General features: G+C 48.1%; 9 protein-coding genes across 9 annotated transcripts; 5 read left to right on the top strand and 4 right to left on the bottom strand.

Moving 5' to 3' along the window:
* Window positions 1-498: 498 nt before the first annotated feature.
* On the bottom strand, window positions 499-878 carry N7500_002725 (uncharacterized protein; the record flags this gene model as incomplete). Its single annotated transcript, XM_056673871.1, has 3 exons — window positions 499-542; window positions 568-724; window positions 792-878. 3 exons carry the CDS (start codon window positions 876-878, stop codon window positions 499-501), a joined length of 288 nt encoding a protein of 95 aa, XP_056534396.1.
* A 940-nt stretch (window positions 879-1818) lies between these two features.
* Window positions 1819-3590, top strand: N7500_002724 (cytochrome P450; the record flags this gene model as incomplete). Its single annotated transcript, XM_056673870.1, has 4 exons — window positions 1819-1911; window positions 1975-3084; window positions 3159-3325; window positions 3392-3590. The coding sequence occupies 4 exons, from the start codon at window positions 1819-1821 to the stop codon at window positions 3588-3590; spliced, it is 1569 nt and encodes a 522-aa protein (XP_056534395.1).
* A 1892-nt stretch (window positions 3591-5482) lies between these two features.
* Window positions 5483-6307, top strand: N7500_002723 (glycoside hydrolase family 12 protein; the record flags this gene model as incomplete). The annotated part of the gene is made up of 3 exons (XM_056673869.1): window positions 5483-5886; window positions 5951-6171; window positions 6231-6307. The coding sequence occupies 3 exons, from the start codon at window positions 5483-5485 to the stop codon at window positions 6305-6307; spliced, it is 702 nt and encodes a 233-aa protein (XP_056534394.1).
* Window positions 6308-7661: 1354 nt separating this feature from the next.
* N7500_002722 (uncharacterized protein) lies at window positions 7662-8291 on the top strand (the record flags this gene model as incomplete). The annotated part of the gene is made up of 2 exons (XM_056673868.1): window positions 7662-7707; window positions 7852-8291. The coding sequence occupies 2 exons, from the start codon at window positions 7662-7664 to the stop codon at window positions 8289-8291; spliced, it is 486 nt and encodes a 161-aa protein (XP_056534393.1).
* Window positions 8292-10015: 1724 nt separating this feature from the next.
* N7500_002721 (uncharacterized protein) lies at window positions 10016-13997 on the top strand (the record flags this gene model as incomplete). The annotated part of the gene is made up of 5 exons (XM_056673867.1): window positions 10016-10191; window positions 10248-10338; window positions 10396-13008; window positions 13056-13370; window positions 13425-13997. 5 exons carry the CDS (start codon window positions 10016-10018, stop codon window positions 13995-13997), a joined length of 3768 nt encoding a protein of 1255 aa, XP_056534392.1.
* A 1216-nt stretch (window positions 13998-15213) lies between these two features.
* N7500_002720 (putative nuclear serine protease HtrA2/Nma111) lies at window positions 15214-18783 on the bottom strand (the record flags this gene model as incomplete). The annotated part of the gene is made up of 4 exons (XM_056673866.1): window positions 15214-15381; window positions 15448-15645; window positions 15702-18005; window positions 18076-18783. The coding sequence occupies 4 exons, from the start codon at window positions 18781-18783 to the stop codon at window positions 15214-15216; spliced, it is 3378 nt and encodes a 1125-aa protein (XP_056534391.1).
* Window positions 18784-19657: 874 nt separating this feature from the next.
* Window positions 19658-20913, bottom strand: N7500_002719 (uncharacterized protein; the record flags this gene model as incomplete). The annotated part of the gene is made up of 2 exons (XM_056673865.1): window positions 19658-20385; window positions 20712-20913. 2 exons carry the CDS (start codon window positions 20911-20913, stop codon window positions 19658-19660), a joined length of 930 nt encoding a protein of 309 aa, XP_056534390.1.
* Window positions 20914-24724: 3811 nt separating this feature from the next.
* On the top strand, window positions 24725-26262 carry N7500_002718 (DUF2841 domain-containing protein; the record flags this gene model as incomplete). Its single annotated transcript, XM_056673864.1, has 4 exons — window positions 24725-24917; window positions 24966-25448; window positions 25500-25685; window positions 25736-26262. The coding sequence occupies 4 exons, from the start codon at window positions 24725-24727 to the stop codon at window positions 26260-26262; spliced, it is 1389 nt and encodes a 462-aa protein (XP_056534389.1).
* A 222-nt stretch (window positions 26263-26484) lies between these two features.
* Window positions 26485-27922, bottom strand: N7500_002717 (putative endo-1,4-beta-xylanase; the record flags this gene model as incomplete). The annotated part of the gene is made up of 5 exons (XM_056673863.1): window positions 26485-27227; window positions 27297-27410; window positions 27473-27605; window positions 27655-27811; window positions 27870-27922. 5 exons carry the CDS (start codon window positions 27920-27922, stop codon window positions 26485-26487), a joined length of 1200 nt encoding a protein of 399 aa, XP_056534388.1.
* Between the last annotated feature and the right edge of the window lie 52 nt (window positions 27923-27974).

Raw genomic sequence — 27974 nt, 5'->3', positions numbered from 1 at the left:
TTGACGATGAGCTCGAGGGGAAGAGTTATTTGTGCGGGGAATGATTTTCTGCTGCGGGCATCCATTCCTACGGGCTGATGAAGATGATGGTTGATAAGGTAGCTAAGTAGGTGCTTTCCCCGGGCGCTTGAACGTGGAGGCCTACTGAAAAAGAATGGAAGAGCGAGAAAAGAGCAAAACGGCCCTATCAACTTTCCCTGCGGGGTTGCTATCAACTTGAAGTTGATGATTTGGCTAATGGTTGATGAATCTTCACAATAATGCAACTTCTTACTGCTACCTTTTGGCACATATGTCTCTCACTAGAAGAAATATAAATCAAGTTTACTCTTTCCGGAGACTGAACTTGGTAAACAGAATTCTAAGCCAGAACTTCTCACCCCCAAGAAGGTTGAATGAGGACGAAGTTGATCAGGGATATCTTCTGAAAATAGATGGGGAAGGTATTATTTAGATGCGGTCATACCCGCCTATGGAGGAATCAATTGGCACCATCTATTAGCTGCCGTGCAGTACAAGAAAAACACCCGGAATCTGAGGACCTGTGGGATTGAAGCTGAAAATGACCACTTTTGACACCAAAAGCGGCGGCCTTTCTACCCTTAACTTTCGGTAGCATGTTGTTTTCTAGTGCTTTATCTAAAGGTACCTTCTTGAGTGTAACCCTAGTATCTTCCTTGGTAATGGCGGAGAAAGTGAAGGGTGTTTGTTCGCGGCGAACGGCCTATAGTGTATATCTAAGAGGTCTGCTTCCGGTGGATGTGGGCAAACACGTTTTTTGAGGTACTCACCTTCGCTGTGTTTGTCTCGACACTATCTTCGTCGACGGCACCTGGCGGTTTTGAGTGCTGACATAAGGCTTCCTTGCTGTTACCCATTGTCCTCGATTCATAGCCTATTTTGACACTTTCCATAGTCCCTGATATCCTTATTCGACGGTATTTCACTCCATAGTGGCATACATATCGCCAGTCTACGACAGCCTAGTCCTACTTGAATCTAGGCTGTTTATGCTAGCTTTGAAAGCGACGGTATAATGTATGATGTATGACCCGGTTTTCTGCTTCTCAACATAAAGTTCCGTAGAGCTTACTAAACTCCCAGCTATACTTCTAAAAATGGTAGCATAGACCTGAGGAATTGATAGCTTAAGACCCCGATGGACTATATATCTCCACAAATGAGGGGCCTCTCCTGTCAGTACCTTGATCGGTATTTACTAGACTATCAGGAATTAGGGAGCGTTGATGGGCATTTTATTTCGATATGAATCAATTATCAATTTCTCCGATGCAAAACGATCTCCAGATTGGAATGGGGAATATCTTCCTGAGGTATATGTGCTGTGTCTTTAGGAATTGCAATTATTTTTTGAATAAGATTATGCCTTGATTCCTGCATGATGAGAAGTCCCTTGGTCCTCTATGGATTAGTCTACGGAAGCTCAGGCGGACTCAACGTACTCCACTTACTGCCCTCCAGTGTCTTTGGGTGTGTTATTTCCGCCCACACGGCCATTGGATGGTCGATCAACGCCGATCGGTATAACTGGCATACGCTGGTCTGTTATGTACGTTCATAATTTATACTTTGTTCTAGACATACAAAAGGATAATATTGCCCTTGAGTTGTGTATTGTGCGGGTGTAGTGTACGGGTGCTCGGCATCTAGGGATCCAAATCTCTTATTTTGTTAACCGTCAATATGCATAAAGATTATGCCTGTATCAAAGGTCAATACTGTAGAAGATAAATAAGGCCACTTTTTCGCTATTCACTCTCCCTTCCTCAGGGAAACTTTCACAATAGGGGAATCACCATGACGCTTTTTGCAGAAAGAATAGGACATTCAGGAGCTTTCAGTTCGCCTTTGGTGGCTTTTGGATCTACTCTCGGGCTGACTCTAATGTCTGTAGGTGTTCTATAATATTGGAAAACGAATCTTCTAGTCCATTCACTAACCTGTGGTGGCCAGAGCATCCTATATTTCTTGATGATAGTCACCTACAACATCTACTTCCACCCTCTAGCGAAATTTCCGGGCCCAATGTCTTGCGCAGCTACGAGAATCCCCTACCTACGAGCCGTTCTCACTGGCCAGGTTGCACAAAATTCCAAGTTATTGCACAAAGAATACGGTGATGTGGTTCGTATTGCCCCCAATGAGCTCTCCTTTGTCAAAGGCGAAGCCTGGAAGACCATCTATGGCAGTCGACCCGGCCATGGGCAAAATCCCAAGGATTCTCGTATCTACCCACCCACAGCAAAGGGAGTTCCCAGCATCATCCTCTCGAACGATGAAGACCACTCCCGCTTCCGTCGTACACTGTCTTATGCCTTCTCTGAAAGCTCGTTAAGGTCCCAGGAGCCTATTGTGAAAGGTTACGTGGACTTGCTAATACAGCGTCTGCATCAGAATGTCAATAAAGGGAATACATCTCTTGACATGGTTGCTTGGTATAACTTTACCACTTTTGACATCATTGGCGATATGGCATTTGGTGAGCCATTCAACTGCCTACAAAACTCCGCCTACCATCAATGGGTCTCGATGATCTTCAGCAATTTTCGATACGCCTCTTATAGCAATGTTGTTAAACGCTTTCCCGCATCAAAGTTCCTCCTTGGTCTTATCACACCAGCGCACATTGTCACACAACGGAACTGGCACATTGAACTCACAAAGGAGAAAGTGAAGAGTCGATTATCTATGTCAAATGATCGGGCTGATTTCTTCAGCCATATTCTCAAACACAAAGATACCGACCGAGGGTTAACTTTCGACGAGATGATCACGAACGGAAGCACACTGATCATTGCCGGGTCGGAAACCACAGCCACTTTACTCTCAGGCGTGACCTATTTTCTTTTAAAGAATAAGCGTGTTCTGAACACCCTCGTGGAGGAAATTCGGAGCTCTTTCCAGACTGAAGACGAGATCACCATAGCCACTTGCAATCAACTTGGATACCTTCAAGCGGTACTCACTGAAGCATTGCGCCTCTATCCGCCTGTCCCTAGCCCATTGCCTCGTATTGTGAAAGGATATGGTGACACGATTGCTGGACATTGGGTGCCAGGAGGAGTAAGTGAATCCCAATGCTTGCTTACTCGGGTTCAATGGTCAAAGTCTTTTGATATTTTTTTTCGTTTCAACAGACCATTGTATCCGTACCCCAGCTCGCCGCATTCCACTCATCCAGTAACTTTACGGACCCTGAATCCTTCATTCCTGAACGTTTCCTCGGAGATCCTCGATTTAGCGACGATAGCCAAAACGTGCTGCAGCCGTTCAGCGTCGGACCACGGAATTGTATTGGACGCAAGTACGTGTTTTCTTTTTGTTGGTTTGAGAAAAAAGCCTTGCTAATGAGATCTGCTCTACTCCGTAGTTTGGCAAATGCCGAGATGCGCCTCATCCTAACCCGCGTGCTGTTCAATTTCGATATGGAATTGGACGTACGTAGCGAGAATTGGGAAAAGCAGAATTCCTTTTTTCTTTGGGACAAGTCTAGTTTATTTGTCAAGCTGAAGCCCAAATGCTCTACCACCGCGGGTCGTTGTTCGCCAGTTGTGTCACAACGCACTTGATGAAGCCTGCTCGATGCGATTCCTCTACTTTTTGTTGGCCTCCATAACACGGGATCCAAAAAGTCTGGGAAAGGAAAGAGCTTCTCCCCTTTTCCTTAACACTGCCATCGCTATTGCTTACTATCAGGTGACCGAAAGTGGACATTAGATTTAGCAGGCTATCAAGGCGTGATATGTCAATTGCATCACATTTATCTAATTTACTACTTTTTTCTCATCCACCCTTTATTTACTACTATGTCGGATGAAAGCAACCGGGTTGCAGTTTGACACAGGCATACTCCTAGACCTGGATAATGGATAGTGGTGAGAGAAAGGCAGCATGTCTTCAATTTGATGTACGAGCGACAGGGAGGGTTTTGGACAGGCTAAAATCAGGGCTTATTGAGGGAGTCGGGGGCCGTCGGGGGGCCGTTGGGCTTTAACTCCATTCGGGTCCCTGCATTCGTCATTCGTGGCTCCGAGTCCATCAATTTGGTGACAGGGAATAGGGGACTAGGATTGCCACATGTTGGGTGTCGAACAAAAACGCTAGGTACTTGAACCTCCGAACTACACTACTCAACGGGAACTCTGTATACAAATCAAGAAATAACACCGCTCTTACTTTGGGCAAAACTACATCAAATCCAGCCCTTTCTTCTTTATAATGTATCGATGTGTTCTCAATTTCTACAAGGATACTGAGAGAAAACATATACATCGTACGATGTATCTTATGCGTGTCATGGCTTTCTCCGTCTTAGTGCCCAGTTAGTAGAGCAGCCAAGCCGGCAGTTCATTTTACCTGGGCAAAGCACTACGCTAGTCCCATCCAGGCCAGTCTTTTGACAACGCTTTTGACCGTTATCCCCTAATTTATGTGCATCATGAACTTGGTCCTAGCTGTTTCACAATCTAGGGCAAACCCACACATTTACCGGCATTGCTATCCTGAGGTCATGCTATCGGACTAGCCCAACAGCATAGATATAATATGTAGAAAGGCGCTAACCTCATTCGGATGAATTTGCGCCATTGCCGTCTTCCGCCCGTTGTATACCAGAAGTAGAATCAGTTCAGGGAACATCGGGATCAGGGTGACGATACTCCATACTCCACAGACAGGGTCCAATTTAACCTAAAGTGGAGAAGAGATCACCATTTACCCCTTAGCAAATGAAAGATGGGTTCTAGTTTCACCCCCTGACAGCTGACCCGTCATGTTCCGTGAACTGACAGGCATAGCATGTAGCACATATACTACTACGTAAAGCATACACCCTCGTTCTGTGTACAAAATGAAGTTTCTAGAGTTAGTATTTGCCATTTATGCATAATTTCATCCACTCCACCAAATGAAGGACGACTCTGTAGTGTAGACGAAGACAATACCAGCCCCAACCCAACTCCATAATCACTTGAAGTGACTCCATTTTAGCCGGCCTGAAACTACTATGATACCGCCAAGCTTATACCTAAGGCTAAATTCTCTCTTCTTGCATATACATGGTTGGCATATTGTACTTGTGAGCGAAGAACCTCTTCACGATTCTTCAGGCTAAATATCCCCACACGAAATCGTCAGAAAGTTTCAATTGACTCCGTGATCCTTTTACTCAGGATCAGCAAGAAGCCTGCGCTTTCCAACACGGGGTTCTTCGTCTGAACATGAAGTTCTGCGAAGGGACTGGACCGTAGTGTCAGGATGTCACAGAAGACATATCCTTTAGTCTGACATGTCGCACCCTTGACACACTTGATGAAACCGGTCTAGGAGAACTAGTAAACTGCTTGAAAAGATATATAAAGGCCACTTGGGTTGCCTCCCAATCTCACTCGCAAGCTCATCGACTCATCAGACTACCAGTTCAAGAACTTCTAGCTCCAAGTCCAGCCATCTCTTTTCCACAATGAAGGCCACTTTGATCCTCGCCATTGCCGCTGCTGTCTCTGCTCAGGAGCTCTGCAAGCAGTATGACACCTACACCAAAGGTATCTACACCGTCAACAACAACATGTGGGGCATGGACTCGGGCAGCGGCTCGCAGTGCACCACCGTCGACAGTATCTCTGACAGCGGTGTTTCCTGGCACACCAAATGGTCCTGGTCAGGCGCTGAAAACTCAGTCAAGACTTACCCAAACTCGGGCGTGAAGCTTGACGTCAAGCATGTTAGCGAGCTTAAGAGCATCAAAACCTCCGTCGAATGGAAATACGACAACTCCAACATCAACGCCGATGTTGCCTATGATCTCTTCACTGCGGCTGACAAGAACCATGTTACTTACAGCGGTGACTATGAGCTGATGATTTGGTGAGATCTCTTCAACGTTACCTCTAGATAAGAGTGCCTTTTCGGCTGACTGCTCGCTCTCTAGGCTCGCCCGGTATGGAAGCATCAGCCCTATCGGCACCAAGCTCAAGACGGTCACCGTCGATGGACATAGCTGGGAGCTCTGGAACGGCATGAACGGCAATATGAATGTCTACAGCTTCGTTGCTGCAAGCCCCGTCACCTCCTTCAGCACGGACATCAAGAAATTCTTCGACCTTCTGGTCAAGAGCTACTCCTATCCTGCTAGCTCTCAATACCTGATCAGTATGTTCCTTTATTGGTACCTTGCCTTGGATATTGTGTACTAATGATGGTAATCTTAGACTTGCAATTTGGTACTGAGCCCTTCACTGGCGATGCCACTCTCACTGTCTCCAACTGGAAGGCCAATGCGGCTTAAATTGGAGGCAACACTGGGTTTAAGGGCTTTGTGGATCTTATGACCTGGCCGTGACATATCCATACTGAGAACTCCGCTTACGCTCGCTTGGCATCACGGGGAATTGGGTTGAAGTCGCTTTGAAAAGATTGCGTGGTATTCGAGCCACACGCTTTGTCAATTAGAAGTAGTTTCTCTTCCGTTGTCTTTTTTAAAGAATTAAACCATGCGCTTGTCCTAAATTTGAATTATTGATATCTTCAACTAAGATGTGTATGTTGTAGTTGACACATGTCAGCTTCGATTTTGATAGGATATTGGATTATTCTTGGGTAATATGTACATACGTGCGTGGGCGGTGCATCCAAGGTAATGCTCACTTGTAGATATCCCATGGTGGGCACTGCCCACTTATATCAATCTCCTGAGACGAAGTTGAAACTTGAGCAGTAAATATGTACGGTCCACAAGATTAAGTTCAATTAACTTACAGCCGCTGACGAAATAACAAGCACGTCTCCGTGGCGCAATTGGTTAGCGCGTCCGACTGTTAATCGGGAGGTTGGAAGTTCAAGCCTTCCCGGGGACGTTTCTTTTTATTTTTTTTATTTTTTTTTCGGTGGGTCATTCGGAATGACAAAGGCCCTGCCATACACATGGAAACACCAAAACACATAGGCGTCGAAAAGCAGTCGACCTCTGCGCTGATGAGAGGGCTGGTTAGAGGCCTCTGGCCTCATAGGCTGTGGCTAGTGAGAGTGGAGGAGTGAAAAAAAATATCCTTTTGATTCATTTTTGATAATCAGAAAGAGTATCTATGTATGTACATATATATATATATATATATGTGATCAACAATCGCTCAATCTGCTGGCAACCAAAATGGGAGATGAAATCACCCACACTGAACAATTAGCGGATCCAATCTACAACATATCGAGACCTCCAACAAAGGCTAGTAGGTTCTACTAGTGGTAGCTACCTAGGTAGGCCCAATATTAATGACACAACATGACCATATAGCCTGGCCCATCCACATATAGAGGGGGAAAAGGACAGTCTTCCCTTGTGTTCCTTCCGACGGACGTTAGAAAAAACCAATCACCGCACCGCACCTATCGAGGGAAATATTTGAATGAGAGTCGGTGTCCACGGTCCTTGACAAATTTGCATGCAACCTGTGCACATATCAGTTTATTTCAAACTAACAAATACCTCACAAATCAGAAATTTAGTAAATTGGGCCAATTTCCTATTTCGCGGTTTTTGGCGACTGCATATCATGGTGTTGTCGTTAGTATCTAGGTAGTCCATTGAGTTGACAAAACACTGGGCTTAGATTGCTGCAGTAAGCCTAGATCATCCTGAAAATAGAATGAGCAGCCAATACTGGAACGATGAAGGCTCTGACTTACCAGACGGTTTGTCTAGATCGTTCGATCGGCGATTTTGGTACCAGAGCTTCCGCAAATATCTGCAACTTGACTGACTTACGGCCACTTTCCGCTCTAGACCAGCTTCCCGGCTATGATTTTGAATTGAAATCTCTTAAAGCATACCAATAGTGCGCGCTGACAGGCCGCTGAAGGGTATACAGAATGTGCCATCACCCTCAGGAAAATCCGGGACGCGTCAGCCAGCGGTCGTAGATATCTCGTTTGAAACGGTTCAAGACGAGAAAACACAAGACGACAAAATGAAGGACACGAAGCTTGCTATCTGCAGCGCCAAGCGCCTCGCTTCCACCAGTGTCTTTGCCAACGTTCGTGAGCTCATTGCTCGACGCCGCCTCGCGCAGATCACCGAGCATGCCAATGTCTTCGCCGGGTGCATAATCGCTAGCCCGGAATTGGTTATACAGATTCTACCAGGTCCCTTGGGATCTATCCCACCCCGGAATGGCCTTGAAAAGTTCGAGCTGGCCTTGGCCCAGCAGCAGATCCAGCCTCGTGTCTGCCGATGGGACATTGGAGCAGCTCCAGCCTCTCAACATGCGAGCAGATGAGGTGTGCCGATTCCTACAGATGCTTCGGTTTTCGCTGGTCTGTCATCGGGAAAGGCTTGGTGTCATTCACGAGGGGTCAAAGGGTGTCAAGCAGGAGATTGCCGATAAGGGTAAAGTGGCAGCGGTTAAAATGCCAAGAGAATACGCCTTCCTTAGATTGTCAAAGGGCCTCGGGCACCCGATATCTATCAGTCTCCGTATAACATGCCGTCTGGCCTCTCTAAGTATGCTAAGACCACTTTCACGCGCTGATTAGATCCGCGGATATCCCGCCCAAGGTTTCTCTGACGGATGATTTTCTCACCAGTCTCTTTCTGAAGGCCCGATTTAAAATTTTTGGAGACATGCGGTGGTCTTATACAACATCCCATTGACAGGTCAGCCATCCGCACTTTGTGATACCATAATGTCATACAGAATTATGTGGGATATAGGGGTGCACTTAGCAGTATCCGATTTTGGAGCGGGCGTCTTGGCAATCTGTTCCAGAGTTAATGGAAGAATAGAAGACAGTGAGACTGGTTTTGCACTTGGCTGTGTAGAAAATGCGGACTTGAAAATGGATTTCCGTAAGCCACAGCACAGTCAACTATAGACCTCCGCAAAGTGAGAAAATGTCAGCTACATGTTGTCACAGCGCTAATTCTCGATTAGGATCAGTCTATCTTGGCACCCATTTTTCAACACCAGTGCATTCTACGGAGTACAGTATGCCCAGTCACTGATTATGGTACCACCATGTTTTAATATCAATTGTACTCGCATTGAAAGATGGATGCCAACTGGGCAAGATAGACTGATCCTAATCAAGAATTAGTGTTGTGACAACAGTACTAAAAACGGTGTGCCAATAGTAGTCACTTAGCTGGATATATGATGTAGTATGTGCCATCTTTTGCATGTAGTTGAACAGCAGCATTGGCTCATTCCTTGTAGGATCAAATTTTTGAGAGTCTAGAATTGCATCAAAGAGCTACATGCCGCGTTCAATCTCTAGAGCAGCGAAGTTTGCTCTTTTGCATCAGACTGAGACCCCACCATGGAGGCCCAAGGTATCTATGCGCAACCCGATAATGCGATTTTGTGTGTCTAGTATGGGAGCGATAGACTAGCAAAGGATATATTGGCCTTAGCTAGTTCCTAATTCTTCCATTCTATAGATGCTCCTCGAATATGTGCACCCGCGGTTGATGGTGGGTTTTCCGCTTCGAGTCAGACGGGAGACGAAACGGTCAATTGGAACCGCCTATTACCCCTGCTCGCGGGCCATTGAACTCCGCCAAGGAATCATATTTGGAAAGGGGAATATCAATGACAGTTCCTAAGGGGCAAGTACTTGCTCAATGCATCGCTGATGGGTATGGCATTGACGATGAGTATTCGTCCGAGTATGTGTCTGTGGATGACTTTGACGAGGACTCTGGAAGTGAATAAGGGTCCTCAAGCATGATTTGCTTTCAATATATATCTCCTCTCAATGGGAAGTGCAAGTTTCAATAAAAAATAGTCATAGTGTCGTGACAACAACAACAAAGCGACACGTGACCCACGCGTTGCCATCGAACCCGATTCGGTCTGTTTTGATTCTCGACATCTCCATTCCCCGACTCAGCACGACCCACAACCCACAATCTCCATGATTGTTTGTTCACAATTACCCTGCATACGCCGTTAATTCCTAATTTAATTTTTCTGTCTTTTACCAACGGCGCATTGTTAAGATAATGGCGGCAAGCGCGAGGGCGCAGAAGCCCGTTGGCTCAGCGCCATGGATTGCAGCAGAGAAGGAAAACATGGCCGAGCTAGTGGAACAAGAAATGGAAGAAGTGGAATACCCTGTCCGGCACGAACTAGACTGGTTAAATGAACATATGACCGAGATCTTCTCCAAGGGCCAGACGTGAGTTGCGACCGCACACTATGATCTGTGCCAGTTCAATGCTAACAATAACACAGGAACTTCGCGGACGTGTTCAAAACGCCTGGGAAGATGAGAGGCAAAACTCCTCGAACCGCTCGAAAGCGTATTCCCGAGGAGTCTCGAGTGGTGAGTTTCTCCATATCGAAATGATTCCAACAGTCCTTGTCTAATATTCCCTTGCAGCCCTTGAGCGAAATCTTCTCGTCCGCCCAGAAACAATTAGAAAACCAAGCCAGCCCAAGCCCATTCATTCATCGTGTTGTTTCTAAGCCTACTCCCCTGGCAGCATCACCTGTGCCCCGCACCAAGACTGTGAAGGAACAAGCTTCGCAACCCGAATACCCTGATCTTACCCAAAATCTGAACTCATTCCCCACATATAACACTGACTCCGGCTATCATGGCATGCCCGATGATGATGAAATGGTACTCCCTGACGTGCAACAAGAATCACAGGCTTCGACTCAGCCCTCTACCCAGCCTTTCGAACAAGACGAACCAATGCATTTGGATACTCAAGAGGTCGACATTTCGGTTAGCCAACAAACAAATGAAGAATCCTTCCATTCTGCGCGGGAAGAAGTTCGCTCTCGCGGAGAGACCGTCGAGCCGAGCAAAGAGCCAACCCCAACCCAGGAGCGAACAGCACTTCCGGCCGCATCAGTTTCCAAAGAATATGAGACTGAAATCATGTCGACTCCAACCAAGAAAACAAAGCCGCAGTCGAATACCGAAATCCCGGAAACGCAACATAACAAGGAACCTGAAACACAGGAGAGCGATCCAATTATCTCGATACCTGAGCCAACCCCAGAAAAGGCCCCCGTCGCCCTGGCAGCCCCGCCTATTGAAACGCAAGAGTCTCACCTACAGGACGAGTATAGGGAAGATGCCACCGAAGATGCTATGAAAGACGACACAGTTCTGGACAATCTCGATGATATCGGCTCTCCTTCGGATGGTTCTACTCCAGATCGACCATTCGCTCGTAAAAGCAGTCTGAGTTTTGCCACCCTCCCTGCGCGGGAACCTTTGAAAACTCGAACAAGCCATATTGACCTGGCCAAAATGAGTACTGCCGGCCGTCCCAGTTACTTTGGCAGACAAACTGGCAGCCATAGGATTCCGCAAGCTGCGGTAGAGGATAATGTGGGCTCTAGGGCGTTGGAAATTGACAACGAGAAAGAACCAAGTGAAGAAGCGGATCCTGAGCAGGCTAGCAGAATGCACAGCAAAAAGTCTACTCAGTCATTGCATGATAGAATCAGCATGCTAGGCAAACTCCAGCCATCCCGACCCAGAAAGTCAATTCCATCCGCTTCTGGGCTACCGGCTGGTCAGGTTCCCTACCCAGATCTCCCAGCCTCCAAGTCCGAACCCAAGTCTGAAGCTTCGAACGAAGGGGCGCATGAAGCTCCAGCTCCAGAACCTATGTCTGTAGACGATGACTGGATCAAGCCTCTGAGCTCTCCCCAAAAGCCTGAGCTTTACAAGAGCAAGACCACAGATGTCATGGAGAAGCTTGCTGAATTCGAAAAGGCGAGAGCAATTAATAAGAAGGATACTTCGAAACCAGAGCCTGAACGTCCCAAATCATCCACCTCGATGTTCTCTTCACCACGGCCGCATGGCCACCAGCAGAGCGCGTCTTTGACTCACATTGCTGCTGATGCTTCTACTACTCCAACAGGCTCACCAAGGCGCTTCGACGGTCACATCAGTGCTTCGAAGCTGAAATTGCACTCGATTATGAAATCTGCCAAGGGCTTATTCTCAAGCACTGGCAACACACCACGGATGGAACACTCATCACCTGAGCAGGCGCGCGTTCAGCCAATCGCTGACACATTCATCATGAATGCCAAACACTTATCTCAGCCGGTCCCTATCACCAGTCCTCAGCGTCCGGAAGGTCGCCGGACACGGAGCTCAACCGAGAAAGAAGAGAAGCGGCGCCAGCACGAACGGAAAGAGCAAGAGCGCGAGGATCAAGAAGAAGAAGAAGCGCGTGTTGAGAGAGCTCGGGAGCAAGAAAGGCAAAGAGCTCTTCAGCTCAAAACCGCCCAGGGCAATTCGTCAGTCGAGCCAGAAGAGAGGGCCGGCTCAGCGGTGAACAAGATCTCCCAATCACAGCGCCAACAATCGCGCGAACCTGAATCAACTCAGGAATCTAGCTCAAGATTTACCATCCCTCAACCGAAGCAAAATGACCGCCGTCCTCTCAAACCTACTCGCGAGCCCATGAAACGCCCAACGCCGCAACCCATGTCAATTCGTGTTGGGAGTACCATGTCTCGTCAACAAATTCCTGTCCCGTCGTCTTCGAGTGGACGGGAGTCGAGTGTGTCCGTGGCGGCCCCTGCCCCTGCCACGAAACCCACTCTGAAAAAGAAGGGTAGCAATACATCCTTACATACATCATCTTCTGCGAGCAGCTTCAAGAGCTCTGTTTCCAGTCTCACGCAAGCCCAGCGCAAGGCTCAGGTCGCCAGCGACCGCAAGAAGGAGCAAGAACGCGAGGCCCGCCGGAAAGAAGAACAAAAGCGTGAGCTAGAACGCAAACGTGCTGCCCAACAGCAACAGCAGGAAGAGGCCCGTCGGCAGGAAATGAGGAGTCGTGCCGAAGCTGAACGGGAGCGACATGCTGAAAGAGAACGTCAGGCCGAACAAGAGCGTCGCGAACGGTCAGCTCAAGAAGATCCAAACAAAGCAGCCCGTATGGAGGCAATCAAGAAGCGACAAGCAGAGAATGCTCGGAAACATGGGCGGCAAGGTAGCCAGCAGATTGTCAACGAGGTGAGTGCAATTCAATTGAGTGACTTCACATCGCTAACACTTTCCAGGGACCAATTCTACAACACGAGCAGACGTATTCTCAGTCTTCTCAGCGGAGTGACTTGGGTTCTTCCCGCCCTCCTTCTCGCTTGGGTAGCTCAATCCAGCCATTCGGTGGCCGCAGCATCAACCCACCCGCACCTAACCCTGCTAAACCGCCAAAGAGAGGGAACGATGAAACCAGCCACCGGCCTGCGCCGGCTAACCCCACTAACGTACAATCAAGTGGCGAGTTCAAGCGGCGAAAGACAGAGGATGAGCACAACCCCATGCCACCTGTGCGCACAATGGCGCAGCCTATTCGTCAATCGAATATCAGAAAGGTCAGTTACAACGGATCCCATGTAATATCCTGACGAGCAAATAATTGACTTCAGGAATGTTTAAAGCCCTCTACCCTTGGCCGTGGACAATCTTCCATCGCACCCCAGTCTGCCTCTTCCAGCTACAGAAACGCGCAACCTCAGCGACCCGCTCACCCTATAATAACATACACGAACGGCAAGATACCGTTTGCCGAACCCAATCAAGCGCCCCCACCAAGCGCACACAAGGCTGCTCCCAGCTCTGCCCAGCGCCCACCAGCCAAGCCATCTCCCAAGTACCCCAACGGTGAAGATATCCACTTACCGGAGGTCAATACCGATAGTGAAGACGATGACGACTCTGACTCTGAGATGTTCCCTGTTCCCTCGTGGGCACAGCCGAAGCAGCTGGAGGGTCTTCTACGCATACAAGAAGGTATGGAGGTTGACTCGATCTTCGGGCCAATTGCACCATTCTCTCTTGAAGACACCTTCAAGGCAGACAAGAAGATCAAGAAATATCGTGAGCGCACCAGTAGTGCGAATTGGTCCGGACCCGATGGACTTACTCAAGAGGAGATTCGGAAGGATGTTGCCGAGCGACAGCGGTTGCGGCTCAATGGTGGTTGGAGCTTCAACGGCTAATGTTCTGCAAGGTGAATTTTCCTTGCATTGTCAATCGATCTGTACATAGAATAGCGATGGTCTTTTTGAGATATGGATTTGGTGGTGGACATGGTTATGTCGGTGTTATGGGTGTATCATCTACCTCATGGCGTTATCTTGTATTGTTCTTGTGGATTTTTCTATGGTGTTAGACAATATCTGCATAGTTGCATCCATCGGTGCATTGGGTTAATGAATCATTGTTTTCGCCAACGTTAGATGTTCTCTAGCATTGACTTCTTGGGCTCCCATTGGATAGGTTCTTCAAAATTAGGGCTTAGTTGTTCACCAGATTGTAAACAGTATTATGTAGCATACTATTGAGGTACAATACATGAACTAGCATCATTGGTCTAGTGGTAGAATTCGTCGTTGCCATCGACGAGGCCCGTGTTCGATTCACGGATGATGCACACTTCTTTTTTTGGTTATTTTTTTTTGGCTCTACCTTCTTTTCATCTTTTGGGGCTTCTATCCCTTCTAGTTCAATATTCGCATAGCTTTAGCTTCTTGTTATTCAGAAATTTGTTCTATCTTGTCAGTCAATGCGGCTATTTTTCGTTTGACACAGATCAAGTTAAAATATATATCGGACCTATGTAAACGCCAACGACTCGATTAATTTTACTCATTTATATCACTAGCTTAGCTCTCAAAGTACAATGTAGTTGAAAAGACGGCAGAAATAAATAAACCATGTTCACAACCCAGCGTCTCAGAGAGTGTCTGATATGGTTGGTGACATAGAGCCACACGTACGGTTGGACATCTCTCGCGGAGATCGGGACATCCTCTAGCCTCTCTACGTTTGGAGGAAACAGACCTGTATCTGGGTCAATCAGACTCAAAGCAGAGCCGGGGGCCGTACATGAGACCAATCACTAGAATAGGAAAATGGGCCCTAGCGAAGCATGACCATATGACAATTCACCCTATAAGACGATCGAATTGACATGGTCTTGTAAAATTCCATACTAACCCCAAAGGAAGCAAAAGCATATGTGGCTCATGTGCATTGTTTATGATTTTATACTCAGCCAATACTCGGCCACATGAGGTGGAAATGACAAACATAGAAAAGAGAAGAAGGCAAATACAAACCCCAGTCCAAACCCACGCCCCTGGCAGCGCCGAGAAAAATATAATACAAGATTCTCAAGCCCTTACACAGTGAAGATCGACATTAAGCCGGCGCTTACTGCATATCCGGCTCGATATCACTAGCTCCTCCCTCGGCGGCCTCATCCATAGCATCGGGGTTGAGATTGGCGGCGTCGGGTGCCACACCAATTTGAGTCTCGTAGGAGATGGTGCGCCAGCCAGATGCAGTGGTGGGGTCCTTGACATATTCGGACATGGGGAACTAGTGAGTGTTAGGATGTGGTCCAAGTTTTCTTTTGGTGTAAAGGTGCGAGGCGAAAGGACTCACGTAATGATCATTCTTCTTCATAGTAACAACCCAGGGAACGTTGTCGAACGTCACAGCCCGGATGCGGAAGTACTCGTTATCGGGAATTTTGCGGACTTCCCGAATAAAGCTATCCAGGTCCGGGGTCAAGACGCTGTTGACAGCAGTGAGGAAATTGGTGGGTGCAAGACCGTAGTGGTAAGCAGGGGAACCACGGCTCTGAATAATTGTGTTAGTGACCATTAAATGGATGTAGCGGAGGGTTCGAAACTCACTCTCGCGCTCACGTAGATCTCGCTGTGAACCTTCGAGATCTGCTGGCGAACAGCATGGTGGGGCTTCTGTAGGACAGCACCGCAGAAGGCAAGGGCACGATCTGTCTCAATATCCCGAGTTGGTACGGTGGGGACGCGAATGCGCACTTCCTCGCCATTTCGAATGACCAACGCTTCAAGGAAATCCTTTTCATACATAACGTCCAGCTCTGAGACGCGGGTGATGAGTTGATCATCCAGCGTGAGGATGATGTCGGCCTCTTGGAAGCTAGTGCTAGGGTCGGGGACGACGCCTGCCGGAGGGCTGTCAACCTTGCGCACCATGAACAGTTGGTGTCGCGATGGGTTGGCCTCGGTGACCTTGTTGATCCACTCCTGCGAGACACCCATGATGCGAGCTTGGCTCATCTGTACAACATAGCTTTCCATGTTTAGGATTCGCAATGATGGGACCTCTCCTTGCTGGATTTTAGAAGTAACGGGAAGTAGGTATGGAGTGGCAAGGCCGAGGTGGTATTCGACATCCTTGTGAGAGCTTGCAGAGCGCTCACCGAGGTAGTTGAGCCACAAGGCCTGCACCACACCGTCTTCGCCGACGAGCACACCGTTTGAGCACTGTGCGCTGAGCCCAGTATCAACGGTCACAGCGTCTAGGTTGATCGCACGATAACGGGGGGCAGCTGCGTTGGCGGGAATCGACACAGTGGTAATATCAGTGACAGTCGTCTTGGCCACGACAATGCGGTAATTTTGGTTGAAGCCAACAAAGATAGTATCTTGTCCTTGTTTGATGTAGTCAGTGCTAAGCTGGGCGCTCTTGACCGGAGCCTTGACGAGGCTGGGGTCATATTGAATGATGCTGTAGTTCTGAAGTGGGTGCAGGAAGACAACCTTAGCACTGACGATGATTGAGTCGGCCACAGTGATGTTGATATCACAAAGGTCGTAAGGGACAATAGCTCGTGATACTACCACTAGGCCTTTCTCAGCATCGATGACCAGGCCAAACCCAGTCTTTTTTGCCTGTGGATATCCATCCAGCTTCAACGGCATTATGCATGATACACGCACAAAGCTACGGACAATCTCAGCAGCAGCAGGTTGGCTGATACCGTCTAACTGGATAAAATTGGCCTCTCTTGGGACAGGAGCTTCAGCAGGGATAGGATCGGCGAGATCAGAGAAATCCCAAAGACCAGACTCGTCGTTACGGACCGCCATCCGCATCTTGGGGTGCCAGTGACGGTCAACGTAGATGATGCTAGTTCCTTTTGTGTGGAGGTCACGAATATGACGGTAGGATATTACCACGCGAGTGCGATCGGGAATATTCTTCATAACCTCTACGAACTCATTGAGGTTACGGACCGGTCGCTTGTCGATTGAATCGATGATCCACCCTGCCACGGTATTCTCCAGCTTGAAGGAGCCTGCAGACTCACAGACATAGACTCCACGAGTGGCAATAGCATAGAGACGTGACTGCTGGTATGACAAATCATGGAAGCTTGCGCCAGCAACTGTCACGAAACGATCGGGAGTGATATCATGCAGATTACCCACTTGACACTCCACCTCAACGTCTTGACCGCCTCTCTGAACAAGCAACTTGACAGACTCGCCGACACTCGAGTCTAAAATATCGTCGAGACGAACAAATTGTGTAAGGAGTTCTCCATTCACCTTGATAAGCACGTCTCCCTCCAATAATTTACCATCTGCGGGCCCCTCCGGAAGAATGATCTCGGCCGCAAGCATGTTCGTTTCAGTCGGTGCTGCGGCACGAATAGCAGCCTCCCACTCCGGGGTCAGACCAAGACGCCGACACTCGTCGAAAGGCCTCAAGACCCACTGTGTTTGAATTGTACCACGAGTGACAGGCTGACCTTGTCGGATACACTCCAGTGCACGAAGCGGGCGGTCCAACGGCAAAAAGTAGTCTGTCGCAGCACCGTCAGCTCGACCACCAGCCTGCAAAGCAACTGCATGGCCAGCAAGATTGACCACAGGACTTCCCGAACTACCGCCACTGGCCGCAGCTGCGGCCTGGATGTAGTTTGTGTTGAAATCACAATAGCCCTCTCCATATTCAGGCGCATTTCGGTCCAGTCGACTGATCACACCAGACAGAATGCTCAGCTTCTCTCCAGCATCGTTACCCACAACACGAATTTCTGTCCCAACTCGCGCTCCATCTGGCTGGAGCTTAAGCTCAGTGACTGCCATATATCGGATTTTCGTGGGGTCGAATTTTAAGATACCGAAATCATGAACGGGGTCTCGGTATACAGGCTTGACATCGCACTATGATTTGACAGTTCTGTTAGTAACCAGGCAAGGGCCTTGACCATAACATGGCGCAGGATCGACTTACTTCCTCATGATTGTCGAATATACAGTATCCCCAGAAGGGACCAGCACCGACAACGTGACGATTGGTCAATATGTAGCCGCGCTCTGCATCCACCACGAAACCGGTTGCTTGACTGGACATGGAGAGCTCTGTATCGAACGAACAGGTTTGACAGAAGTGAATGGAGACGGCGCATTTCACGACCCTCTCGATGGTAGCTTGCCATTCAGGCGAGTCCGTTGTGGTTGGGATGACAGCTGGCGAGGGAGCTTCATCTATATCCTCCTCAATCTCATAGACAGTTCCGTTGGCAGGCGTTGCATCGTCGGGGGTCAAGACCGGGGGTTCAGGTCTGAGTTGCTTGTTGGGATGCTCGGATGTATTGGCCGCCGTACTGCGCTTTCGTTTCGCACCCAAGTCGCCCTTGACATCCATAGCGAAGAGGTTTGAGGTTCGAGGTTGGTGGAGCCGGATTTGAAGGTGGTTGGCGAGGGACGAGATCGTCCGGGAGCCTCTCGAGGCTAGCGGGGTAGTGGAGAATGGAGTATAAGACGATTGGAACAGATGAAGATGCGGACGATGCGGAGCTAAGGAATGTGACGCAGATGACCGATCAGCTGCTGGAGACAAAGGAGTGCAGATTCGGTTTGAAGATCGATAAGATGATAGAGGCGAGATGACGGGGATTAGCAAGCTCCTTCTGCATACAACCAACAAAGAACAATACATCCACTAAACAATTGGGGGAAATACGTACGCGCCTTGATATCGAGGCAAAACGTTCACCCTCCAACACGTTAAAGGCGGCGAAGTATTAATGCCGTGTGATTGGCGGAGGGCTTGATCTGACACGTGATAATTTACGGGTGACGTGAAGCGCCACTTCCACATCTCAGAATTACTGCCGGCAAAAGAACAAAGCATTTACCAAGACTAATACATGTCTATCATCTTTCTATCTGTCCAGAGGGGTTCAAAGTCTTTACCACAATCAACCTTAAATCATGTCTCGTCAATTTTCATATCAAATCGGGAGGCCATTTGCTTTGACTTAAGGAGATTGACCAGGCTTCAAGGAGGCGGAGAAAACAGGCGGTGATCTCGATAAGACAAATGGCGTACAACTTGGTTGCACGATGTGATCCCATGGCTACCTCATGCGTCCAACTGTGAAAATCACTCTGAATACCTCTTTGCCTGATTTGCATGTAGTAGGGCACATAGAATGTTACATTCATTTTAATGTACAAATTCGGGGGTCAGCTTTGTAGCCTGATTCATTCCTCGGCAAATGTTCCCGTACTTCCAAAGCGGGGGGAGTCTGGAATCTTTTCCAGTCAGATACAGTGTACATGGCTGCTTCAGAGTATTCTCAACTGGTCGTACATTCGGTATTTTAGTCGACAGAGACGATGCGCATGGGTATAGATCCATGCCTCTGCCGCTATGCATAGTGTTGAAGGGAATGATGCCTCCCAAAAAACTTGCATTGGTGACCCAAATCATGGTCGCATGATTCGCGGTGGAGGACAAATCAGGAGTTCGATATATTTTGCGACATGCTTTCTCACGCGATGAACTGCATATTTCCTCATTAGTGGCCTCAGATAATTGACTCATTCATAGCGCCAGGGCTAGGTCCACCATTTCCTTGCATGGATGGAGGACTCAGTCTTTGCGGCGTAGAGGCCTTTGCAGACCGCGAGAATAGCTCATTGAGTTTGGCATATAGCTCATTCACAGTGGGAAGGTTGGGAGGCGGGGTCATGATCGCGGGTGTTTGGGGAACGACGCCACTCGCTTTCTTCGCTCGATCGGCGATAGTGGCAAGGTACGCTAGATTGGCTTGTAGGCGTCGCATGCACTCAATATATTCGGGGCTCGGCTTCTGATTGGCTTTGGATGCGTCGGGTTGCTCCGACGCCGGTGAATTTGTATCGGGGTTGGAGGCGGGGCCAGCCTTGCCGGCCGCTTGAAGATTCACCACCTCTTGCAACAAGGCCGAGTTGATATCGAGGAGGGCCGTGACGCGGGCCTTCTCACGCGCCGCAAACTGAGCTTGAGCTTGAGCTTGGGCCTGAACCTGGGCCTGGGCCTGGTTTTGAGCCGCAGGTGAGGCACTAGTTTGCGGCGAGTTCATTTGCGAAGGGGGTTTGGGCTGTGTGCCGAGTAGGTTGTTCGCCGATATGGAAGCCATGTTTTGAGAGAAGGTCTGCGCGACTTGAGATGGCATGTTTGCGCCGGATGTGCCTTGAGGTGGGACAAACTGGCCCATGGGGGTAGGAATGGGAGCCTGGGTGTAGGGCGCTGAGAAATTATCCATAGGTGTTGCTATTATGATGAAGCATATGATTAGCCCAAGGTATTCCAACAAAATTAAGCGACCTGGATAGTAGACAACGGGCGACAAGAGACAAATGTTCAAAGCCAGACAGCGCTAAGAATCAGTGTAGCGGCATGGCCAATTTTATCCAAGCCGAAGGGTATTAGGGACAAGTGACACAAGCACGAGTGGAAAGAATCCAATACGATCTTGAGCCTCATGGGATCCCTGCCCTTTCCCTAAGAATTTGGGCAACAATTCTACCCCGCCAGAGTAAAAGTGACAGGTGCGCTGGGCCAATGATAACAAAAAAAAGGGGAAGGGGGAAACGAACCGGAGGATTGTTGGGGAAAGCCAGAAGGCATCAGAGCTCCACCAGGACCAGGCTGCATGGGCATAGTACCAAAATGTTGAGCGGAGGGTGTCTTTGATTGGGGGTATGATGGGACGGCGTTAGGGTAAAATGGCATCTGTTGATTTTGGGAACTTTGTGTCGGGACGGGATAGCCTGCGGGATAACCAGTATTGGGGTCCATAGTGTAATGAGGGACCATCACGGTTGAGGGGCGGTTCCAGGTATTATTTTTCGCCCTGTAATACTCCTTCTCCTCAGCGATCCCCTTGATTTAGGGAAGCTACTGTGGCTGAATTACGCAGGCCGCACGGACGAGACGGTGAAGGCCCAACGGCGCTTGTTGACCGGGAATCCAGGGATGGATAAGGTGAGATTTGACGTGACCCCGAAGCTGCTAGAAACCAGAAAAAAGACAGTGATGATTGGCTCAGTCAAAAGGCAGGGATGTATGGTATTGGAAACCCGGCCTTCACAGCGAACTGGGACTCGGGGCAAGACAAATTTTGGTGCCCAGATTCAAAGGGATCAGCCGTGGGCGGGCTAATGCAGCGGAGCCCTTTTGGAATGGTGGAGACACAGGCACGAATGATGATGGAATGATAATGGCAAGATCTCAAGTTGACATGAAACTTGACTTCGTGATTCAGATCAAGAGAGTACTTGATGTATATCGGAGAGAGTAACTGGCGTCCACAATGAAAGTGACATCGGAGGGTCACGGGGTTCGATATTTAATGCCTCAGGCAATAAAATATATTTGCCTGAAATATATGGTGGAAAACCATTGTTAATTTCGACATCCAAGTTCCTTTCCCACCATACAGAAGACTAGTCGGTTTATGATCCCTTCAAATTTGACCGCATAGGAATTGAATCATCTCAATACGTTTGATATAAGTTTGGATACTATAGGAGATGCTCCGTCCAAGATATTACTGCCTGACCTTTCTGCCTGCATTCCTTTTTAATTTGGTCGAGGCATGCTACCGGATACTCAAGAGTCGAGGGGAATCTTATAAAGCACATGATTACATGAGATAAAGTGGTTGTTCAAGGGTACCCTGTCATGACCGACCCACAGGGTCCCGCCTATGCCAGCTTTGATAATTGCTTCCTGCCCTCTGATATTCCTCTTATTCCTAATGACACTCGCTACCCCACGCAGGCAACCATAATCATGCCTCTTACCGCCATATTGTCCATCATGTGGAAATGAGGTACTTTGGTTGTTATTCCTACTGTCATTGGACTTATCCCGCGACCGACGGCTCACATCTACGAGGCGGTGCGGGAAGAACGCTGTCCACGGACTTGAAGTAGCCGAGTTCCGCGGCCAGAACGCCGAAGGGAACGAGCGTACTAAAAGTTCTTTCTTAATTAAGGTTAGGGCCTCGTTGTACATCTACTCCGTATGTATGTATGTACGGATTACAGAGTATGTACATGTGTATTTGCCAGCAGCCGCTTGGGCCTGGCGATCAGCATTCAGGGTCCCCTTCAGCCACAGGGAACTGGGACACCGTTGTACACGAGAAGAGGGGCTGGAGCGCTTGATGTGTTCTATGAGACATTGACAAACTGGCCAGACTTGACGTGTCAGGGACTATCATTTGAAGGTCATGGGTGTACACAGAGTATGTCGAATTCTAGGATTGACAAAATCCCCAACCCTGACGTGTCAGGAACCCCCAAGCGACACATCAAGTAATATATTTTGACACTATAGACGATCCTTTGGACTTTTTTAAATAGCCAATCAGTGTCTCTGGGCTCTACCACAGAGGCATGTGATCTCGTGCAGCGTGTATGCACTGTAGGGGATCAAAGGAAAACATTGCAAAGACATGAAAGTGAACGAAACCTAACTTTGACAATTCTGTGCTCGAGGTCGATTGGATAAGTATACCTAGAAATACGTTGTGCATGCATATTCTGCACGTATATGCAACAGGCTTAAAGGGGGACTGTGGACCACGGCGAAGCGTCATCTGAACGCCACAAGCTAGATTAGGGTCCCGATTTCCAGGAAATGCAGGTCGGATATGCGTAATTTATGCAAATAGGATAATGGGGTTGGGCAATGGCGTGGATTGACAGCCTATTAGCTTGCCAAGATCTCGAGCTGAGAGTATCCAATCCAATGATTGTCATCTAGGTGATCCAGGGATGAGTCCAAACTCTAAACTCAATCTCATTCCCGTCGATTTACCGTGGGACAGCCATATATCAGATGTCCATGTGGCTGAGGCTAGGATTATAAAGAATTCATTTGACCCGGAGTTCTGAGCTGGATGTTCTCCGGTATGATCATTGCCTATCTATGTCATTGACTGAGAACACAAGAATATGGTATGTTCTCTGAAGCCTATGAGGATTCCCATCGGTATCAGATACACGTTCCCCCACAAGATACCTAGGGGACCATTTCCAATAACTGAGCCTATCGTGAATTCAAAGAACACTTCCACCAAGTTTTAACCGAACAAGTTCATATCAGACATCTATACTCCATAGATACAGTCTATATATCTACTCCATACTAGTACCGGATCGTATGGCAGATACAGCGTGGCAAATTGAACCATGGCTTCATTATTTGCATTCTTTAATATGCCAATCCCACTGCCCCTTTCAGACGTCGATCCAAAGTGTCCCGTGAAGTTGATGCTTCTCAGACGAGACCGAGATAATCCCGCTCGGCCGATAAAAATCGAACGGTTCCGGTGTCTGATTAGCTTCGTATTCCACAGATTACAACATCATGCCTAAATAAAGATATGTATGATGTTCTCCAAGCCTACAACATACAAATATGAAGACCTCGGGCATCTCTAGAGTGTTTGCGTACACCAAGCCTGTGTCCTATACTAAACATGGTAAACAGTGTGACCCGGTACTCTGGTCAGCATTCCCAATCTGTGTTTTAGCCCGTATAAGTAAGGAGAAAGTCCTCCGTATGCAAAGGTACATACAACTTCGGGAATATTGGGCGCAAGGCAACCGGTGAGCAGTCCGCCTCAAACGTCCCGCCGATCATCATCTCATTTTACATGACATTTTCCATTCACGTCCAATGCTAGTCTAGAATATCGGTGCTTTTTTTTAAAAAAAAAAAAAAAAAAAAAAAAAAAACAACGTACGTACTAAGAGTAGTGGATTCTTTATCCATTCTTCCTGTTATTGGCTTACCGAATCTATATTGATATTCATTATCACATCTCACTAGGCCCATGGGGCTGACTATTATTCTCATGCAACACGGCCTCATACATTACTTATCGTGCGTCTGGCATATATATTACAGCAAGACGCTCACGGTGTACTCCGTAGAATATTCCAAGGGGACGCGTTCGAAGCATTTAGCCACTCCACCCCACATCGAACCGTTGATAGACGATTGAAGCCAAATCTCTGCAATGCCAAGTTTAGATAGAGAGTGTTATTCGGGGAATTCGTTTGCGGCTGTACACGATATTCTGATAGGCCAATAATCTGGAAAATGATTCCACATTCAGATCAGGCCCTAAAATACTCCGCAGGTCTGTTTCGATACTGTATCAGTTTTGGCGCTTTGTAGATCCGTCTTTTCCTCTTCTCCACAGGGGGTTTGTCTGAAGTTGGGTCTCTCCACTTCAGGCGCGCTATAGTTAGCTAACTATACATACGCAGTGAGTGTGCCGGAGCCGAGAAAAAGGTCTAACTGTTTATAAATTCATGTGTAAGCACATCGTTTCCGCACTCACTGATCGGCAATCGAAAGCTGGCAAGCATTGATATTGTGTGTGACCACAAGTCGCAGCATGGTCTTCACTTTTCTTTCCCAATTTTCTTTATAGAGACCCCACTTCTTCTGTTTCCCCTTGTGAGGAGGTAAACTTGACAAGTTTGTTAACCTCTACGAAATCTGGGGTCAGCCTTTAGGTCCATGCTATAGGGTATTTATAACCCTTTCATGTGATCGATTTCGACAGAACTCTAGGCCCCCAGAAAAGATGTCCAGGCGATCACCGGAGGAGCATGAATATGCCCACTTTGCTATAATTTACATAGATAGGGATGGGAATCTTTGCCAAAGGGCCTCCGAGTCCATTGCAGAGAGCCGTCAGACCATCCTCTCTCCTAGGGTCACCAGTGAATTCCTCAGAGCAGTGGCGATGTCTCGCGAAGCCCACACACCATCTCAAGGTAAAGTTTCTCTCTACCCCACATAAAGTGTTTAACTGATCAGGAAAGTGTCCCCCGAGGTCCAAGTGCCATCTAGCGGGGCGTCGCAGGAATCCGTGGCATACAGTGGAATGAGCCTGGGCACTCAACAGAGAATGCCACTGCTAACTCAACCAGAATCTCCATTTCGGTCGACAATCTGGCCGCCAAGCGAGTCCTGGTCTTTTCAAGCCAACCCACAACTCAAGAAGAATTTTAGAGGTCGGAATCTGGACTTGGCTTCACAGCAAAGGGCCTCAATCTCCGTAAAAGATAAGGGTTTCTTGCGTCTATACTATGAGAAAATTTTCCAAAACTTGCAACAAACAAACTGTCGAATCATCGCTAAAGCCTACATCAAATTAGTCGAACCACGCAAACAAGTGAATTACCCATACAATGGACGGAAAATCGTGGACGGAAAGACTCAGCAACTTGATCCGGACGCAACTAAGCCACCGTGGTGGCCCCGTGGAGTGAGCCATAGGGAACCGGATCATCTTCCAAAAGTTGGTAAGGAAAGAACTATTCCCAGTAGAACCCTACCAGGCTGACAATAACTAGAACGCATTCGACTTTTGGTATACATTCTTTGTGAGATGCGCAAGACCCACGGAATCACATCCGCCAGATTAAAACAATGCGACCAGCCCATTCGTCGTCAAATCCTCCCGGTCGAGCGTTTACAGATCCTGGACGAGGCATATCGAGTTCGCGAGGAGGAGGAAAGATTTCTCGATGGGCTTTCAGGTACATACTCCCAGTATCTTCCGAACCCCCTAAATACTCACATGTATCAGATGGAAAGCACGTGTCTATATCTCGCGCCAATCTTCCTCAAACAGCAGAAGACACATCCAGCGGACAAAGCTCGCCAACCGAACCAGCCTCTACCCATAATACCATCGAGTCCGAGTGCAGCGACGGAATATCCAGCAACGACATAACCCAAGTCACCTCAGGAGACCTCCCGAGCGCATCATCTTACAATCTTCCCAATCCTTACAACCCAGCAATACACTTGGGCCCAAACATCCAATACCATTCCGTCGGCCCTTCTACGAACACGTCAACACCCCCATTGGAATTGCGACCAAAACACGAACCACTATCTGATGGGACGCATTCGATTGATCGGACACACCCCATCGGCCTGGCAAACTATCCATACCCTGGCGTTTCTGGCATTCAACCGTCACCAATGGAGCTCTATGGTACATCTGATTTGCCCCAGGATGCAGGTGCTCCAATCACGCAGAGCTCGACAGGAGCTTTGCCAACAGAGCCAATGATCCCATACGGCCATCCCTACTATTTCAATTACTGAGCACCTAAGCATGGAAGAGCGGAGCATATATGATGTCTTTTCTACGATAATGAATATTGTTCATGTTGCAATGGAGCGAGACAACTTGAACTTGTAATGAATTGAGCCGGAGTTTATGTGAAAAAAAGAAAAAAAAGAGAAAAAAGAGCTAGATACAAAGGTGGATGGACACAGACCAGCCTAGTTCCCCTTCGTAACCAGGAGTCATTGTCCTATTAAGACCTACAGACACTGCGAGTACCATTCATTGGCGACTTTACAGGTCCCACTTGCGCAAGTTGTGCTTCCGGTCCAGTTCTTGCCACCACACTGTCCGTACAGAGGGACACCGGTAGCACTACCACCACCGGAGGTAGTCGTGGTAGTAACAAAGGTAGTGGTAGTGGTAGCGCTAGGGGCCGAAACACCCAGACCAGCCAAGATACCCGCATAAGCGGGCTTCTTGACCAAGTTCGCATCCCAGGGAAGTGCATCACCCTGACCAGTGAATGTGCTAGGAACCCACGAATACTTGTCCGTGTAATCCCAAATAGTAATGCCAACACACTTGGCATTTGCCATACAGGCCGCGACGGTATTTTGGTAATCAGTCGACTGCTTGGCGAGCAAGGCAGAAGTTGATGGCAGAGTCATACGAATGTCGAGTTCGGTGTAGGCAACCTCGACTCCCAAGGCTGTAATCGCAGCCAAGTTGCCAGTCTGCGCACTCTGGCTAGGGGTGCTTCCGACAATAAAGTGTGCCTGTAGACCCACACCGTCGATCTTGGCCCCATACTGCTGCACGAGCTTGACGATTCTTTGGGCACCGGTTGACTTGGCACCGGGGGATTCGATGTTGTAGTCGTTGTAGTAGAGTTTGACATCTGGGTCTGCAGCAGCTGCGGCCGCAAAAGCGATGGGGAGGTATGCTTCGCCGATGGTTTTGTAGAAGACACTGTCACGATATGTTCCATCCTCGTTGAGAGCTAGTAAATTAGGCGTTAGCTAATTGATGATGATATCAGTCATTACCATGTCTGTGGCTTATGAGTTACCTTCGTTGACAACATCCCAGGCATAACATTTGCCTTTGTAGTGAGTGACCACATTGGTGATATGGTTCTTCATGGCAGCAATCAGAGTCGCGTTGGTCCATGTGCCACTTGAGACTGTCCACCAATTAGAACACTATCACATGTATTGAAAGACAGGCGAGATAAGAAAGGCTTACCCCAATTAGGCAATTGGCTATGCCAAACCAGAGTATGGCACCGCAGCTTTTGGCCATTTTTAGCAGCGAGATCGGCAACGACATCTCCTTTGGTATAGGAGAAGGTGTTTTGGGACGGTTCGATTGAATCCCACTAGCGACGATTAGCGAGGGAATTGACAGCACGGTGAAATTTGTCTAACCTTCTGCGCATTGCCAGGTGTAATTTGACCAAAGTCATCTGTGTTGCTCAATTGGGCGAGGTATGGAGCATCAGTCAACTCGGGGTTATCAGTAGCTGATCCAAAGTATAGCTTTCCCTTTGCAACAGCAGCATTATGCAAGCCAGCTCCTTGGGTTCTAAAAGAATGGGTATCAATCACTGCTGAAATTATTGGAGTTGAAAGATCAACCATACAGTTGAGGAAGAACACTGGCCAATGCCAGGGCAATAGTGGAATAGTGAACCATGACGAGGTAACCAACGCCGATATATGAATTGATCAAAATATAAACCTGGAAT

Source organism: Penicillium coprophilum, assembly GCF_028826855.1.
Source record: "Penicillium coprophilum strain IBT 35676 chromosome Unknown utg000002l_segment0_segment1, whole genome shotgun sequence".
In the NCBI taxonomy this organism is placed as follows: domain Eukaryota; kingdom Fungi; phylum Ascomycota; class Eurotiomycetes; order Eurotiales; family Aspergillaceae; genus Penicillium; species Penicillium coprophilum.
The sequence above is the reverse complement of the archived record's forward strand: the minus strand, read 5'-3'. Positions and strand labels throughout refer to the sequence as shown.